A 19,297-nucleotide genomic window follows, 5' to 3' on the forward strand; every position below is an offset into this window, starting at 1 on the left:
CATCGATGAAAAATAAATCAGACTTACAGGTTGTGGCCAGTAAACAGCTTCTGTTTGTAAATCCAGCTTTCAGGACAAGCCGAGGTGCAAATCCGGCATTGAACTCGCGAAGATTGTGGATGTTTTCCTCCGTGAAATGTGCAGCGCGCGTGTCGTGCATCCACGCACTGGCAGTGTTTGTCTCGCGCACCTGACGTTTTGCAAATCAGACATTGAACTCGCGAAGATTGTGGATGTTTTCCTCCGTGAAATGTGCAGCGGGAGGCGCGCCCGTCGTGCATTCACACTGAACCGCTCATGAATTGCAACGGACGAATATTGTCCATTATGTCACATAATGGACAATCCAGTCTTCCAGTCTTCTCCTCCGACCCTGTCTGTCTCGTGCTTTATGATGGGCAGCATATATCTGCGACCTGTTCCCCTCTGTCTCAAACACATGCATATAACATGCTGTATGTTAAACACCCATCCCCAGACCTGCAATCCGGATGAAAATAACAGTATTTCGTCTGCATTGCAGCAACACCACTCCTGCCTATACCACTATACCACAACAACAGCGATACAAAATGGCCTCACCCACCCTTATTTAATATTCTCGGAGGAGGGGTTTATGTAAATATTGAGGCTGGTGATGTCACCAACCCTGGAGGAATGTCTGTAGTCCCTACCGGCCGTTTGCTGTAGTCCTTAGAAATGGATTTCTTTAAAAGCAAATATCTCCCTTTGCTTTAAACTTTGAACGTTGTAACTTTGCAGATGTTGTTTATGCTCAAGCAGCAACACTACACACTAGCTAAAGTTAGAATAGTGAAATCGTGGTTTACCACCCCTTTAACATTTTCATAAATAACTGTAATTTATTTACTAATTCTTCTCAGCAACTGTAATGGATTACAATGACATTTATTTTGTAATTGTAACTAGTTACTCCCCAACATTGACTATGACTCATTAATTAGGATGCACAAACAAATGTCATTAGCGGGCAGAAAAGTCCTCATGAGATGGGTTTTTCATTCAGACATGCTGCACCCTCAGGGAAGAGCTATTGATTTGTATTTAAGGCCTGCAGAAGTGTGTTTAACCAACAGCCAGAATCAATGTAACTGATCTTGGCTGTATAATATAGCTTTATCTACACACACACTTGCACATACACATCACAAATTCCTTGCCCTTAGCACACAAACTGCTGACACTGCTTTTATTCCAGTCTGTCTGTTTGATCGGCAGTGTGGAGCAGTACACTTTTATTTTTGTCATGCCTTAAAGGGTTAGATCACCCAAAGATGAAAATTAGCCCATGATTTAGTCACCCTTAAGCCATCCTAGGTGTATATGACATTCTTCTTTCAGACGAACACAATCAGTTATATTAAAAAATGTCCTGGCTCTTCCACGCTTTATAATGGCAGTGAATGTTGCTCTGTTTTTGAAGTCCATAAAAGTGCATCTATATCCAACATAACTGCTCCACATGGCTCCGGGGGGTTAATAAAGGCCTTCTGAAGCGTTCAAAATGCTTTTTTAACTGCGAGAGGCGCTACAGGCGTCCGCCGGAAGTTAGAAATTTTACTTTATAAAGTTTTAATTATGGACATTTACCTGACACAAACGCATCGCTTCGCTTCAGGAGGCCTTTATTAACCTTTTATATTTCATTAATTTGATGGTTTCATTATTCTCTTTGCAGGTGATTACAATTGGCAGGCATGTGAAGGGATATCACTACATCATAGCAAACCTGGTAAATAATCTGTAACACTATCAAAGAAAAACATGTGACTTTGAGAAAACGTATCAAACCAAAATGCTGAGAAAACCGTCATGTTTTCAGGGTTTTGTGGATGGAGATCTTTCAAAAATCCAGTATGGTGGATCCAATGTATCAGGCTTTCAGATTGTGGATTTCGATGACCCCCTGGTGTCCAAATTTGACCAGCGCTGGGAAGCTCTGGAGGAAAAAGAATATCCCGGAGCAGACAACAAAATACGGGTGAGAACTCGGTTTGTGTCCATCCATTTTCTGCTTCAGTCAGCTTTACTAAATATGATTAAAAGAGATGTCCAGGTAATTGCTACATGAACATAAATGTCTTCATTTAAATTCCTGTATATTTCAGGCCATTTGCAGGACAAGCTTGTTAGTCATTTTGTACTCCAGATAAAATGTGGTCTCTGTCTTCTCACCAAATTAGACTAAGTAGGTGTTTCATTCATATATTGCTAACAAATCCTGAATATACCATTCAGAACCAAGTATGCCTTTTAAATTTCAGTTACTTTCTGAATTTAAATTGAACCTACATCAAGGTAACAAACAGAATACAGAATTTGAATTTATGCAACTAGAATTAAAATGTAATGAAATTCAAATATACCTGCAATTCAAAGACTTTCAGAGACGGCTTCACCAAATAAATGTTTAAATATAAGTATATGGCTTCCCCATATGTTATTCATTTAATTTATTATATTATAATAAAAAAGGTGTCAATAATTCTGTATCTTTATTTATCTGGATCCCCCCCCCCCCCCCCCCTGATAACTAATCCACCTTTATCTCTCACTCTATATCCAGTACACTTCAGCACTGACGTATGATGCAGTTCAGGTGATGACTGAGGCCTTCCGCTATCTGCACAAGCAGCGAATTGACATCTCCCGTAGAGCTAACAATGGAGACTGCCTGGCTAATCCAGCTGTACCATGGGCACAGGGGGTTGAGATAGAGCGTGCCCTAAAACAGGTGACAAGTCACAGAATTTCAGAGCTTCTTAATATTGGATCTTTAATGTGTTTGTAAAATAAACTTAAAACACAACATTGTGTATTTCCAGGTTTAAATAACATTTTGGAGCCCACTTTAGATATTTCACATTTCTCAGAAAAAAAAGAAATGAAACAATTTCTCAAAAATGATTTTGCTTTTCTGTCATATCTTTTTCATGCAGGTGAGAGTTGATGGTCTCACTGGTAACATTCAGTTTGATCAGTATGGAAAGAGAGTGAATTATACCGTCAATGTCATGGAACTGAAAAGCAATGGACCAGTTAAGGTAAGACTCAGTTCTAAAATAAAGTGTATGCACTCAAAAAAATAAAATAAAAAAACGTATAAATTGGACAAACTTAATTTAATTGAGGGCAGAATTCCCAGCCAATAAATATGTGTAGCCCCAACTCATAAAAAAAAAAAAAAAGAAATGAAATAAAAATGAAATGAGTTAGTTGTCTAACTCAACTTGGGCAAATGTAATTGATACATTTATAAAATGACTTTTATGCCTATTTTATTAAAATCTATTACAAGCAATTTCATTCATCATTATACACCATGTATACTCTATACACAACGTGTTACTCCTGACATTAGCATAAATCACTGAGTGCCCAAAGCCTAAACACAGGTGCCATTCTTCTGCAACTACAAAATTCAAAATCATTACAAAAACTTCCCTAAATGTCCAACATAACTGAACATTAAATACTTGCATTAACAAACAACATCTTTCCCTTTACTGAAAAACACATACAATAACAAAGCAAAGCATGCTGGGAACTACAGATCCATTGCCCAGTTAGGCCCTGTCCCAAATGGCACTGTAAACACTCACGGTCTTCCTCTGAGTCCGCGCTTTCACAACGTAATGCCGCTTTGACTGCCGGGAAGAAGTCCGCCGCGTAACCCGCACCTATGCAGGCTCGGCAGAAGTGCGCATATCGACCTCAAAGGGGGGCGCTCAAGAGCACACTTCTGAGACCTAAAATCACAAATGGGACACCCTGCGGTCTCGTGGACTTAACGGTCACGCATCGGCCATTTTAAGTCCACATGAAGTGTGCCATTTGGGACAGGGCCTTAGTCAACAAAAATGATTCATGTAGTTTTAACACAAATTAATTAAGTAAACTTCAGCTTTAAATATATAAGGTTGATTGAACACAATTAAATTAAGTTGACAAAAATCATGTTACTTTTTCATTTTAATTCATTAAACAAATGTTTGAGTGCATGTGCAGAAGGTGCTTCTCTTTCCTAAATCTAAATTGAGTTGATCAAATTTAATAATATTTCATTGATGACACTATTTAAAGAATTGTATGTTAAACCTTATAAATACTGTTAAATATAAATGCGTATTACTCCTAATTAGACATGTTTAAGTAAAGTGAACAAAATTTAAATGTGCCATATCTATGAAGGGGTCTTAATAATTTTGTTTGAGTGTGGAAAGAAAAGCATGCTTTATCATTTCACATAAGTCACTACACAACTTACACATGCCTTTCTTTTTTTCAGATTGGCTATTGGAATGAAGTTGATAAAATGGTTGTGACAAAGTCTGATCTCTTCCCAAATGATACAATGGGGCTGGAAAACAAGACTGTGATCGTCACCACCATTCTAGTAGGTTTCACTTGTGGTTTTCCATGCTATTAGGCTGTTCTGTTGAAATATGTGCACTGTAGTAAAATGCACTCAGCTCTGACAAGGTGTTTCTTGCTGCCGTTTTCAGGAAGCGCCATATGTAATGCTAAAGAAGAATGCTGACCTTTTTATGGATAATGAAAGATACGAGGGGTACTGTGTGGACTTGGCAGCTGAAATAGCAAAGCACTGTGGATTCAAATATCAGCTGAAAATAGTGGGAGATGGCAAATATGGAGCTAGAGATGCAGAGACGAAGATCTGGAATGGAATGGTTGGAGAGTTGGTTTATGGGGTAAGAAAGATTTATTTATTAAACTTTCAAAGTACGACATAATTGAAAAGTAGCTGCTGGTCTGAAAAGTAGCCATAACATCGAACATCGATATTGTTCTTCGATCAAACATTTTTCTGTTCAAACAATAGGTTGAGAATGAAATAAAATTAATTCTCTTTCATTTTAGAAAGCTGACATAGCAGTGGCTCCACTGACCATCACTTTGGTCAGAGAAGAAGTCATCGACTTCTCAAAGCCATTCATGAGTTTGGGAATCTCCATCATGATCAAGAAGCCTCAGAAGTCCAAGCCAGGTGTGTTCTCATTCCTGGACCCTCTGGCCTATGAGATCTGGATGTGTATCGTGTTTGCCTACATTGGCGTGAGCGTGGTGCTTTTCCTGGTCAGTCGTTTCAGTCCATATGAGTGGCACACAGAGGAATATGAGGACGGCCAGATCCAGACCAACGAGTCAACCAACGAGTTTGGGATTTTCAACAGCCTTTGGTTCTCTCTTGGAGCTTTTATGAGACAAGGCTGTGATATTTCACCAAGGTTTGTTCTTGACCTTTAAGTTTGTTATATTTCCACATGCTATTTCTTCAAGAAATACTGGTTTTATAAAGGCAAATGCATTTTTTCTATAAAAGGCAATGGCTTGCTCAGTAATTGATTGTTATGATCGAAAAATATCATTGATTTAAGATGAATTATTATTTACATCTATGCTGAAATTAACTACGCTAGATTTAAACTATAAAACATTATATATTTAGATGCTCATTATTCATTATGCATGATGCAGACTCATCTAAGCAGGCGAAGCAAATTCTGCCTAGCAGCTATTCTCGCAAATACCTTAAAATCATCAGTGAAGCTTCTGTTCAGACTTCAAAATCCTTAGTCACCAACTCTTTTAGAGATAACACAAGATGGCACAGTTTCAACAATACAATGTAGTTGCATGAGTCATGGAAATATGTAAAATGTGCAAAATATTGGTAAAACATTTATATGGTTGAGTTTTACATTGAGCTGAGAATACATTTTTTTAACTGTGATCGTGCCATCATGTCTGATGAATTTCGTTGGATGTTTTTTCATCAGGTCTCTTTCTGGCCGCATCGTTGGAGGAGTCTGGTGGTTTTTCACCCTGATCATAATTTCATCCTACACGGCTAATTTGGCTGCCTTCCTAACTGTGGAAAGGATGGTGTCTCCAATTGAGAGTGCAGAGGACTTAGCAAAGCAAACAGAGATTGCTTATGGAACTTTAGATTCTGGTTCAACGAAAGAGTTTTTCAGGGTAAGACACCCATTTTTCTTCATAACCATAAAATCCACATTATTAATATTTCTTTTACATAATGTATGACAATTTGAAATAGCACAAACTTTTAAGTGAGAGTTTAAGAGGGTAAAATAAAATGCAAAGTTAAATACAAAATTGTTGTAGTTACAGTAAACTGAAAATATTTGGCATGGCCATTTTAGTAACATTTTACAATAAGATTCTATTTGTTAACATTAGTTATCTACGTTATGATCAAACTATTAAAAATAATTTTAAAGCATGTATTGACAAACATTTCCTAATAAATCAAAATCAAAAAGTTGTGTCCGGTAATATTTTTTGAATGCATTAAAGCTGACATGAACTAAAAGCTGTATTTCTATTAACTAACATTAACAAAAATAAATCAACAGTGTATAAATTGCTTGTTAGTTAATTGTAGTTAACCAATGGGATCTTATTGTAAAGTGTTACAAACGTTTTACAGAGTTTACACAATCATTGCATCTTTTTTCCTCCAGCGTTCCAAAATCGCTCTTTTCGACAAAATGTGGACATACATGAAAAGTGCTGAGCCCTCAGTATTTGTTAAGACGACAGCAGAAGGAGTTATGCGAGTGAGGAAGTCCAAGGGGAAGTATGCATACCTGCTGGAGTCTACCATGAACGAGTACATCGAGCAGCGCAAACCCTGTGACACTATGAAGGTCGGAGGGAACCTGGACTCCAAAGGCTACGGCATCGCCACCCCCAAAGGATCCTCATTAAGGTGGGTGGAATAGTATAACAATGTGTCCAATGTTGTTATAGTATCCCACCTACCCTGATGTAGCTGTGCTCATGTGTCCTGGTTTGTATAAAATAGATAAATGAAGTAGCTGGATACAGTAGAGCCAAATAAGTAAAAGATTAATAATCTTTTTTTTTTTTTTTTTTAAAGAAGAAAAAGAAGGAAAAAAAAGGAAAAAATAAATTTGTTTACAGATTTAAAAAAGTTAATACTTCATTATTTATATCTTACAGATATGAATACCTCATTATTTTATAAATATATATATATATTTGAATACACCCATATTTTATATCTTAAAGATATACAGTACATTATATTAGTGCATTTTAACCAAATGCTAATCTATAGATCTATATATTAGAGATTTTGTCTTTTTCAAGTGTTGTGTCTGGTTTTTGTCTTATGAATGTTTTTTTCTAAGGTTTTGCCTAATACCCTCTCCTATCATGTCTCTCATTTTTCTATATTCATTAATTATTGCTCTTTGCTTATTTCTAATAATGTAATAATGTAATGATTTCTGAAATGTTTTTACCAAACCCTTGCAGTACACACTTTTCGTTAAAAAACATTAACAAAGATGTGCTTTGAACTTCCAATTTGGCAATCAAACTAAATTTAGCCATTTACATGTACCAGGTGGCACTGCTTGGGTTTACCTATGTAAATGTATTTGAAGATATGCTGATATATGATTGAAATGTATTTGATAATGCCATCTCTCAGCCTTATTAGAGACAGTCTTCATTTAGTGGGATTCAATTGCTCCTCCTCCTGTGAACTGCAACCAATCTGGACAGATTTATGAATTGGGTGGGTGGGCCTTAGGAGAAGATTCATTATGTATGATGAAGATATAACCAGCTTTTATTGCTGTTCTGCTGTCCTTCTACCAATGTTACTTGCAGGCCACTGCTATTAGTTATGGATGTGAGTACTGCGTTAAACGTCTATTCACGGCACTCTGAGCCACTTTTATCAGTTAAACTCACCTAAAATACACTTAACTGATGAAATCAGTTGATTAGACTTATGATTTTTAACAGCTTCATATTTTGAAAGGGAGGAGATATGATTTCTTCTTACTTGTTAAAATGCTGAAAACAGAGACAAGCAAATCACCAGGTTTGAAAGAGGACCATTGACAATTGCTAAGTTGGCTCACCCTGTCTTACAAGTTATGTTTTATCGTTTCAAGAAATGCGGTTAACCTCGCAGTACTAAAACTGAATGAACAAGGCCTGTTGGACAAATTGAAAAACAAATGGTGGTACGACAAGGGAGAGTGCGGCAGCGGGGGAGGTGATTCCAAGGTCAGCCCCAGAGAGCAAAGTGATGGGTAACACAATGCAACACTCAAGTAAGCAGCAAAACCACACAGGAACCAAAAGTCCAAAGGCGGGCGTTTTCAACAGCACTGACTGGTTAAGCATTGCTAACCATTGCTAGGGGACACACACATAAACAAAAATACCCATTGGTATTCCGATTGGTTATTGTGTGCAGTACACATCGCTGTTGTCCTTGCTGCTTACTTCAGGCGATACGTTAATGCACATTTGGCTCTGCAAAACTTGCATTTGCTTAGGCCAAATGGCGCATCAACGTCATAATCGCTATGGCAATAAAGAAAAGAGGAGAGAAAAGGTGAAATCTAAGAGAAAGTTGAATGTAATAATAACATAAAATAACATTGATAATGTTATTTATGTTATTTCCCACGTGAAGAACGCCAGTAAACCTTGCAGTATTGAAACTCAGTGAGCAAGGCACCTTAGACAAGCTGAAAAACAAATGGTGGTACGATAAAGGTGAATGTGGAGCCAAGGACTCTGGAAGTAAGGTTAGTCGCTGCAGGTTCTATGTGATCAAGCACATTTTTGATTAGTGGGAATTACCCATATTTAAATAATAATGACTAAAAAAAAATTATTTTAGACAGACAATGCACAGACAAGCATGAGATGCCTTGGTGAGATTCTTTGACTAATGCCTGCAGAGCTACTAATATCTGGTACCATCCACTGAGAATTAAAAAGTAATGCATGCCACTTATGCCATATGCACCTTTTTGTAATATCTGTAACACAATCAGTGGTCTCCTTCCAGCTTCTCAATCTGAGAATCACAGATCCTGCTATTACTTGCAGGCCTGAGCTGTGCCAAGTTTAGAATAGCAGTTCTCAGACATTCATATCCAGCACATACAGCGAAAGACTTCAAATTGTTCCAGTACGAACATGATTTCTCTCAGGTCATTTGTAGGACCATCTACAAGGGTGTCCAAGATCCCTAAATGTCTTTGTTTCATAGTGTGTTAAGCTGTTTGGTGGTTGTGTTTTGTCAATTGTTGTATTGTCTTAGTGTGCTTTATTTCGATGCTTATTGGAATATTTATATGTGAAAACCGAAACATCATGCTTTGCCATGTTTGCACTTTTATAATACAACAAAAACGGGTATGTAAAACAATGCACTCTCTGCGACAAAGCATAGGTTGCTTTCATAGCCATATAGTCAAAGTATATCTCAACTTCAGGGCTGTAACCACCACAGGTAATAGTTGATCAATTTTGGTGTATTTAATCCTTCAAATTTCACCTTTGGAACCCCCGATTTATTGCTATTATTAAACACACTGTAAAAAATGTGCTTCATGTGGTAACATCTAAATTAGCATTATTTAATGTGACTGAATTCATCTGCATACGGTTACAACTCAACAAAATACATTTTTAAAGTTTTTAAATGGTTAAATAATGTTTTTTAATAATACATTTTAAAATCCAAGGTTTAAATCCACATTACCGAAAAAGAAAAAGTAAGCTCTGTATCTGTCTATGTGTCATGTGTTTTATGCGTGGTCATTCTGTGCACAGTACAGTACATTAATATTTGGCAAGAATATCTAACCGACAGCCCCTATCCCCCAAAGACCTTTTGTAGGTGTGTATATATGTGTGTTGATCTCCTGTCTTTAACCCACAATGCCTGTCATCTGCTTCCCTGTGTCAAATGCTATGCCTTCCATTCAGATGCCTCTCTTGAGCATCCCTTTAAATGGTCCTGTAGGCTTTCTTACACAAGCATAATTCATATCACAGCTAAGCATAGCACATTAACCCCCGCTATAACTGTGAATTCAACAAAGAAATAATATTTACTACAGCCATTAGCATGTGGGAATATAAGAACTGTGATTTGAGACCACATTGTTGGTTTTGTATGTAACTTTCAAGCGAATGTTAAAGGCTTTAGTAAATCCATCCCATTCAAGCAGAATTGTTGAATGCCCCCATTTGCATCGCTTCAAGGGCACATTAACCAGTAGCGCATTCTACTTAGCACAGTTATTGTTTTAACATTACTGTCCTGAGCTGTGCATTTGTATCCACATAGACGTAAAACTGCCACTTAAATATTGTCTTATTTATGCATATGAATGCTTATTACAGATATGCCCTACTTTCCCTGACCACTGACCCGTGTCTCATGTGCATTTACAGGAGAAGACCAGCGCTCTCAGCCTGAGCAATGTGGCTGGGGTCTTCTACATCCTAGTGGGCGGCCTGGGCTTGGCCATGCTGGTGGCCTTGGTCGAGTTCTGTTACAAGTCCCGAGCCGAGGCCAAGCGCATGAAGGTGGCAAAGAATGCACAGAATATTAATCCCACTTCCTCGCAGAATTCACAGAATTTTGCCACTTATAAGGAAGGGTACAACGTATATGGGATCGAAAGTGTAAAAATTTAAGGGGGTAGGATACGCGGCCGTCATTCCAATCTGTCCCCGTGCACGCTTCTTTTGGCTTCCATCTGTTCCATTCCCTGAATGTTCTATTGAATGAGGAGGTTTGGACCGTAAACTGGATCGTATGTACTGGTGTTCCTAGTGAAAAAAAAAACACAAAAAAACTTGACTTCTCCCCGTCAACTGCACACATATTGGAGAGAAAAGTTTTTTGTACATCCCGTGTGATTTTGTTCCGTCAACCCCATTGTCATGTATGACTGTTTTTGTTGTTGTATCGCCCGTCTCCCTCATTCCCTGCTTGCGATATGATTTTCTGAATGGCGTGACTTTGCTCCTCATTTTCAATGTTTTTCCACCACATCTACTTCACATCTGCATTGTCAACTAAACATTTTAAAAATAAGATTGAAGCCCTTTCGTGGGACACGCTCTAACTTTCTGCCATCTCTCTGTTTGGTGTGCGTGCGTTTCTCCGTCTATGTGCGTGTGTTCCAGGTGACCTTTTCGGATGCTATGAGGAGCAAAGCGAGACTGTCTATAACTGGAAGTACTGGCGAGAATGGACGTGTGATGAGTCCTGAGTTTCCCAAAGCAGTACATACGGTGCCCTTTGTTAGACCTGGTGTGGGAATGAACGTCAGTCTGACTGATCTCTCCTGATGGATAAGAACCTGCCGAGTGCCTTACACAATGGTTTTCAATAGAGCGCGTTCTATTCTCTTTCCTGTCTTTCGCCCCTCTCTCTCATCTGAATGGAAGACGGAGGCCTCATTTGATGTCATAAGAGACATAATCCTTCCTTGGCCCTTTATAACAAAAGATGCACTCTCCTATTGGAAAGACGTACGCCGGCTGAGATAAAGACATCTACCCCCTGTAATGGATATTTTTGAAGACAAACTTGAAACTCACAGAAGCTCTGAGCGGGATAAAGAGAAGTCAATAAAGTCTGTCTGTTTTCGTAGCTGACGCCATCCGATGTCTATTTCGGCTCAAGCACACTTTACCATCGTCTGCTTCAGGATGTGAAATGTCTTTTTATTAATAAAACAAACAAACAAACAAAAAACTCTATGAAAAAGTATTTTTATGTATTTTCACAGAAATGGCTTTTAAATAAACCTGCTTACATACCAGTTAATTCAATTTTAAGAGCTTAGCTACTAGTTTCACATTTTAATGCCAAATATGTTGCTTATCTTGTAATTTATTAGTCCTCTTCTGATATATTCATTAACATTTTGGTGTTAATATGAAATATCTAGCAATGCTTGACATTTGAAATCTGTTTGAAAAGTGGGTGCCGCTGTTATGTTCTCTTACTTTCATGAACTTGTTTGGTTTCAAGAATCTGTTTGTATTTTCTTGTTCATCAAGAAAATCAGGGTAGCGGTTATGATATTAAAACAGAAAAAGAAAAAAGTGTTTACAATATGAACATAACAAAAAAGGAAAATGTTTTAAAAAGTACCTATTGTATTATTGCATATGTTTTGCTGTGAAATGAATAGAAGCATACACATCATCAAAATGCTCTGTTAAAAATGCCAAATAATTAAATGTGCCAAAATTATTGATAAATATAGTCATATATTAATCTGTCATCAATGTGAATGTAGTCAATACATTCTGTAAGTTTTGTTACTAAATGTACAGTTGGATGGTATACACAGTGATTTATCGAGGATTTTTTGTTTCATTTTTATTTTTTTTTGCTTGTTTGTTTTTACTTTATAGCTACTAGCATTCACACTACAATATAGCTTTTTCAATTTTTACTCTGCATCTTGAATTAGTTTTCCAAGCATCTAGTTTTAATATATTCTTTCATAAAATGTGAGAAATTCCATATTACGGGCAAAAACATCAGTGCATATTCTTCAGTATTTAAGATACCTACCACGATAGAACATTTCGTTTGATAATGATAATGATTCACCGTTTATTATCTTACAGTTAAATGACTATTTCCTATAAAAGCAATGGCAACCGTAACAGTTAACACTTGATATCGCAATAAGCCAAGATTAAAAAACAAGAGATGTCCCCCCAAAAGTGAGAGTACATTTGTAAACTTAGATTATTATCACAATTATGTACAGTTTTGATTTTTTTTTTTTTATTGCCTTTTTTCTCTCTCACTTCTTCAGCCTTTCTCTCCCCAGTCTTTCGCACAAGACCGGGAGACAGATACTGGATAACACTTTTGGTTTTGTCATGATATACTTAATATTTGTTGAACAAGTCCATGTAATTTGAAGGACCGCTCTCTCTACCATTTTGTAAATGAATGTGTGCCAACTTGTTTATTTTTTGGGATCCTTTCTAAATAAAAGCTGACTATTAGTCTTATGTTTTGATTGCAGTTTATCAATGACCAGTATGATTATGGAATAACTTCATTTTCACATGATAGACTTCAGCTCAGTCTTAAAGCTCTGACTAAGCAGGCAAAATATACAAAATATACAGCAAGAGTTTGAGGTAACAGAGGTTCATAGATGTCATTTCACAGAACATTTCGAGTCATCTGAGGAATATGAACTAATCATTCTGATCTTTTTGAAGTAAAAAGCCATTTTAGCGTGATTCTTTTTAAAGTGTTTCCAGTAATCACTGTCAAAATGACTCAATCAAACACAGAGACACAATCAAGGATTTCATTCTCTCCAATAGATAATTCATGAAGCGATTTCAACTCATTCCTTGTTGCGTTGGGATTGATTTGAATGTGTCTGTTAGCAGATAGGAAATGAGAGGAATGGAGAGGTGTTTTTGATTATAAATAATCATGCTGTGACGTCTCTGCATTGGTGTTAATGAATGTCACACATTCTGAGATGACAGATACCCTCCGCCTGCTCTTCCTACATAATCCCCCTTCCATCTTTGCAGCCCATATGGTTCCCAACACTTCTGGAGACATCCATTTAACATTTCATCTAATATTTGGTCTCAAAAAAGAAAAAGAAAAAGAAAAGCTCTTTGGGCCTTTAAACAAGGGCCTGTATTGAATTGGAGGGCACTTTAGAAATGACTCTTAATCTAATTCCACATGTCATGATCTGAACTTCTGGGTTTTGGGACACATCAAATATGTTCCCTGCATTTCAAAAGATTATTGATGGAAAACAAAACAGCAGATATCTGGCTTGAGACTCAAAGGTTTCTGTTAAAAGACCGCCTGTCCTGTTTCCATTCCTTTATATAGGTTTCCAAACAAAGCGCCCTGCTCATATTTATATTTGACCAAATTGCATTCATTCTGACAGCAACATGAATGCAATAGGGTAGTTTTATTAGCAAGTGTTTTCAACATGGTGGCCCAATCCTCATCCCTCAGGTTGTTTTTACATATATTTTTATCAGAGTGCGTGGTCCAAGACCCTAGGACTTTTGTCGTACTGGAACCATGAATACACACACAGAGAGAGAGAGAGAAAAAAAAGACTGTATTCGAGGAGTTGAAATTTTAAAAAGTAACACATCCTTCCCTCGCGAGTCAATTTGACCCCCCTAGGAATGAATAGAGTGCGAGGAATGCTTCAATACATATAGACAAACCTAAAAATGGTCAAAATTAAAAATGCTAAAACTTTACCAAAAAAATATTTTATATTGTCTTCATTTGTATCGGAATGCATACTGAAACGAAATGACTTTAGGACCCAGCTGTATAGCTCATTTGCTTCATGCTATAAGGCAAGTGGCAAGAGTGGCAAGAGTCATGAAATATCATGTTATATAATTTTTTCCACAAGATGTCAGCAAAGACACCCAATGTACGATATTTTGAGCTGAAATAAAAGGGCTATGCATGAAATTGTGAGTTTTTTTATATTGAAAGAATATGAAGAATGTGCTTAAATTATTTTTTATAAATTTTTTATTGATAAAATCTAGTAATTTAAAGGTAAATAAAATAAAAAAATAACGAAAACATCTCCAAAAAAATGCATTAAAAATAGAAAAAAACATCAAAATGAAATGAAAAGTTTTATAAGTGTAATTTTAGGACTTTGGGTCATTTTGACCCGCGAGGATTTGTTATAAAGTGCGAGGGAGAGATGAGGGTTAATGTTTTTGCCAAAAGCAATGGCAAAATGTTCATTAACAAAAGGATTAATTTTGAAAAATATATATTTTTTTAATTAATGCAAAAATGTATACATCAAATATTTGAGGAAAAAAGAGTAAGGGTCAGGGATACAAATATCACACCAACTTATCAAGGCGTGAGTCACTACAGACTGAAGTGGAAGTGTTGGTGTTCAGCTTGAATGCAACTAAAAACACACATACATATATAAAATGGAAGAGATTTGTAATTGACCATACAAATATATTCAACTAGAAATCTAAGCTATATTGAATTTTATATATAGACTTTTCATCAAAACACAAACTATGACCAAATAAATAAATACAAATTTGGCCCCAATGAAGCAACTTTGATTTTAAATGATTTTTTGAAAAGTATTATTTATTTCTGTATATAGGGGCAACACTTTGTAAGGGGGGAATTAAAACCTTAAAATTAAATAGCATGTTTTGAAGCACATTGTTTGGAAGCAAAGTTTTAAACACAAGACTTACAATGCGTCCTCAAGAGACCTTCAAAGATGCATTACAAAGAATAAGGCAGAGCCATCTGATACACAGGCACAGGGAGGGATACCCATGATTAAATCCACATCAGTCAGAAAATACTGACCTTTGGGTTATCTCCAGTCATTAGGTCAATGATAATACAAGGGCTTGGTGGGCCTCACTCAAAAACCCATTGCCATGTCTAAGATGACTATCTGTGCTTTAGCTTCCCCTTTTTGCAACTCAATCAAAGCCATCATTGATAAACTCAAGCACAGCACGGCTAGATGACAGCAGGAGGAACAACAGGACTGTCCTGAATATGCCAGCGCAGTGGAGACATCAATACCTCATACAGCCTCACCTTTCATCTAGCTACTCTCATAATGAAGCCCCAAAGCCATTTTCTGGGGTCTGCAGAGGAACCAGAGAGTGGGCTGCAAGCACACGATTACAATTGTATGAAAACATATGCATTATAAGTAAAATTGTGTGGGATATAATTGGGGCAAGAACATTTCCTGCAGTAATCCTAATAATCCCAAATTCAAAAAAGCGATTGTGCTTTAAATAATACAGCAATTCACTGCATAATTGATATTACAAGCTTTGGCAAAGACGTAAATATTTCTGTATGTACATATTCATAAGGATGAACTTATGTTCCGTTCCAAAATACAAAATGTTGAAGAAATGATTCCATATATCCATTAACCTATGCATGATGTAACATAACCTTAATATCTCTCCATCTAGAATGGTAAAAGAGAAAAGTATACTCTAAAAAAAAAAAGGTTCTATATTGCACCAATATTGTTCTTGGCTCGTAATCATAGGGGAACCTTTTTTAGTGCTATATAGCACCAATTTTGGTGCTTCAGTGGTTCTTCAGCGGTTCTTCAGAGGTTCTTCAGCGGTTCTTCAGAGGTTCTTCACCGGTTCTTTGACTAAGGTGCTATATAGCACCTCTGAAGAACCGCTGAAGAACCACTGAAGCACCAAAATTGGTGCTATATAGCACTAAAAAAGGTTCCCCTATGATTACGAGCCTTTTTTTTTAGAGTGTACTATATCCATGTAATATTTTGATTGACAGCCCATTTAATTTGAATTTGGTTGAATTCACAATTATTCCCCTAGCAATGAATTTTGCATATGTCACCCAGTCGAGGAGAAGAACTACTTTGACATTAGGGTCAGTGGCCAAAGTCTCATTACAAAATCAGTTGTATTCATCCTCTACAATATTTCAATTTCTCCATTCCAGAGATGTGATTAATCGTGACAAACTCTGTTCTAGTTTTACGGTACATTTCAGATAATTCAAAAAAACAAAAAAAACACTGCAAGGATAATAGTTGAACTTGTATGTTTTATAATCACTTATTACACAACATTCTGGAATAGTTGATTCTGATTGGTCATTCGTAGCATTCAAACACTTCCTAGTGCGCAACAATGCCCACCCACTTTTCCGTCATTCACCCAGGGTGAATTCCAAGCTGCATTTTTGCACCCTTGAAGGGCAATTTGCGCCATTTGTAGGGCCGTTCCAAGTGAAAGTGAATAACTGGATCCATTCAACGAAGGGCCCTTCCACAAGTATGTAAGCGAAGAGAACATGCGATGGTCAGTAATTTAAACGTTTATGGTCACGTGACCTAGGGTGACAATGTAAGGGTGGTTCGCCTACAGTGGTTCAGGCTGCAAGATTGCCGAATGACTAAAGAAACGTTATCAGCAAGATAATAGAAAACTGAACATTTGTCGTCTATAACCACCCACTGCTTCTTATACCAATGACAGAAACAAGCGCATTTACAGTAGCAAAATATGTGGGAGAGCGTTGCTATAGTGTGACGATATTGTATTGCAATAGCATTTTAAAGTTAATACCGAATCAGAACTAGTTAGCACATCATTTGTAATTGAAAAGGGTTTAATGACAATTTCTGGTTAAGGTTACACTTAAAATAGATGTATGAGATGATAAAAACCAACACGTTCTCACTCCCAACTTGTCACACATTGACGCTTGGTCAGGACATTGATAGTGAAATGTCATTGGCTCTCATGTGTTTCATGACCGATTGCGTAAAGCTAAAGAGTCGTGTGTATCTTTTGAATGAGATATGACTGCGTGCATTCACGGAGCAGCTGGATCATCATTTCAGTGAGTTTCAAGATCAACTCTGTTCTTTACATGAAGATATCGTATGACTTCAGAAGACTTGGAATGCAACATGAGTTAGTACTTTTATATTGTTTTTGGTCAGTTTTTGCAATAAATACATGTGACTGTACTTTAATTTGCCCGTTATGTGTTTCATATTGTTTAGAAGTGGGCAGGTTTAGGGTAGGAGTGGGGTTAGTTGCTCCAAAATATAAAAGTACAAGTAGCCTATAAATATTCAAAAAATCATGTCTACTTTTACAAATGCAAAGAATTAAATGCGTCTTGATCTGACGCATTGGGCAAACAACTGAAATCAATGGAGCACCCTCAATGGGGTACCCTGTTTTGTTTGGTTGAGATATGTTACACATTTTCCTCATGCATTTCATATTAAGTTAAAAAAAAGTTTCATAGGTAAGAAATGTGTTTAATGCTTATCTGAACCAAGACAATCAGCTACACACAATCCCTAATCACAACAATGCAAACTTTGATTTGAAGCAAAAAAGTATTCAGACAAAAATACAAAGGTATAAGACTGTACTTAACGGCTTTAGCGAGGAAAAGAACTTCAATCCCACGAAGCAATGCGAACAGTATAATCAAAATAAAAAGAATGAAGAAACATAAAACTACTCATTTACAAATGTTGATTATATAGTAGGGGAGAGCGGGGCACAACCTAACGGGTTAGTTGTAACATTTGTACAACTTGTTGTATTTTAGAAATAAGCAGAAATAATGTGTGTTGACGTCTACAACAGAAGCAAATACCATCGATTAACAACATTGTAGCTCACAGTAGGGCTGCCTTTAAAGGTTTATGAGTTATCTTTCAAAATTAATTTCCCTATGGAGAGAATCTATCCCAACAGGATCCGGCACAAATTAAGCACTGCAAAAAACTATAGACCTCTATTTGGCCTGGTCAATATTCAAGATATGGGAGATGGATATCTTACCAGATTCCCCTCCAGAAAACTTGATAAGTTGGTGTGATATGTGTATTCCTGACCCATAATTCAGTTGGGAGATGGTTTCACAGTACACTAGCAGCCCTGTCTGAAAGTTGCAGATGCCATCTGCTTTTGGCATGTGATATGAGGTCTTTTCCCTGTAGAGCTGACATAGGAGACACTGCTCAAAGCTCATCTTCATTTTGTTTTTCTCAAGGCTATCTTCAAAAAACAGAAGAAAAAATTCATTTTTTTTGCTCTTGCGGTAATGGGTTGGGATTCTGCACAGAAGGGAAAAAATAGAACCTGTTATCCCCTGGCTGTGTTGTCATGGAAACAGCATTGGCTGTGCTCTTTCCTGTGTGAAGAACAGGATGCCGTTTAGCATGTGGGAGATTTGAAGATGCTGTTGTAATTGATTCATGTCTTTGTCGCCTTTACAAGTCAGGAACACATGTCTACAAAAACTGATCGGTGTGATAGTTGTATCTCAAAACCTTGGAGGCACTAGCTGAGTTAGCCATGGAACACACTAATTTGTGCCGAAGTTCAACTAGTGTTTGCCGCCTTACACTGCACGAGTTTCTATGGCAACCGGTGATTATTCAGCTCATCCATAAGAGATTCTCTACTGTGCAAGGGTATTAATGTGCTTTATGTAACTGAGTATGTTGTGATAGAAACCACAAATATACCTTTGAGTAGCACAGATAATTAAAACACTTAGAACAAACGGATACAGCGTTCTCAAAATTGACAAAAAAAATAGCACTTTGCTATCTTGACTGAATTGCTTTCGGATGAAATTGAGTTAGAAATTGAGTATGGATGCAGCTCTCTAAAAAATCTATATCTAACATATTGTATAAATGTGATTGAATTACTGTTATTAAGTCAAATGTGGTACAGTGGACAAAATGGTCAGACAGTCTCTTTTGAATAGTCAGCAGAAGGGAGTGGGTGATCTCCAGTGCTTTAATGTCCCACATTATTCACGCTCACTTACACCCCCTCACAGCCA

At 37.0% G+C, this 19,297-nt stretch overlaps 1 protein-coding gene across 2 annotated transcripts in view; it reads left to right on the plus strand.

Annotated features, from left to right (window-relative positions):
* Nucleotides 1-12,905, plus strand: part of gria2b (glutamate receptor, ionotropic, AMPA 2b) — a 48,758-nt gene extending 35,853 nt beyond the window's left edge. Inside the window, exons 5-16 of one of the 2 annotated variants that reach the window (XM_079839506.1) lie at nucleotides 1,700-1,753; nucleotides 1,844-2,002; nucleotides 2,588-2,755; nucleotides 2,961-3,065; nucleotides 4,310-4,417; nucleotides 4,527-4,733; nucleotides 4,903-5,270; nucleotides 5,823-6,021; nucleotides 6,531-6,778; nucleotides 8,531-8,645; nucleotides 10,309-10,558; nucleotides 11,050-12,905. In XM_079839506.1, the coding sequence (XP_079695632.1) occupies nucleotides 1,700-1,753; nucleotides 1,844-2,002; nucleotides 2,588-2,755; nucleotides 2,961-3,065; nucleotides 4,310-4,417; nucleotides 4,527-4,733; nucleotides 4,903-5,270; nucleotides 5,823-6,021; nucleotides 6,531-6,778; nucleotides 8,531-8,645; nucleotides 10,309-10,554 (1,977 nt within the window). In that variant the 3' untranslated portion in view covers nucleotides 10,555-10,558; nucleotides 11,050-12,905. Of the gene's footprint in view, nucleotides 1-1,699; nucleotides 1,754-1,843; nucleotides 2,003-2,587; nucleotides 2,756-2,960; nucleotides 3,066-4,309; nucleotides 4,418-4,526; nucleotides 4,734-4,902; nucleotides 5,271-5,822; nucleotides 6,022-6,530; nucleotides 6,779-8,000; nucleotides 8,116-8,530; nucleotides 8,646-10,308; nucleotides 10,559-11,049 lie in introns of both variants that reach the window. The other variant, XM_079839505.1, reaches the window with a different exon arrangement.
* Nucleotides 12,906-19,297: the final 6,392 nt, after the last annotated feature.

The sequence above is a fragment of the Gobio gobio genome (genome assembly GCF_949357685.1).
Source record: "Gobio gobio genome assembly, chromosome: 16".
Lineage (NCBI taxonomy): Eukaryota > Metazoa > Chordata > Actinopteri > Cypriniformes > Gobionidae > Gobio > Gobio gobio.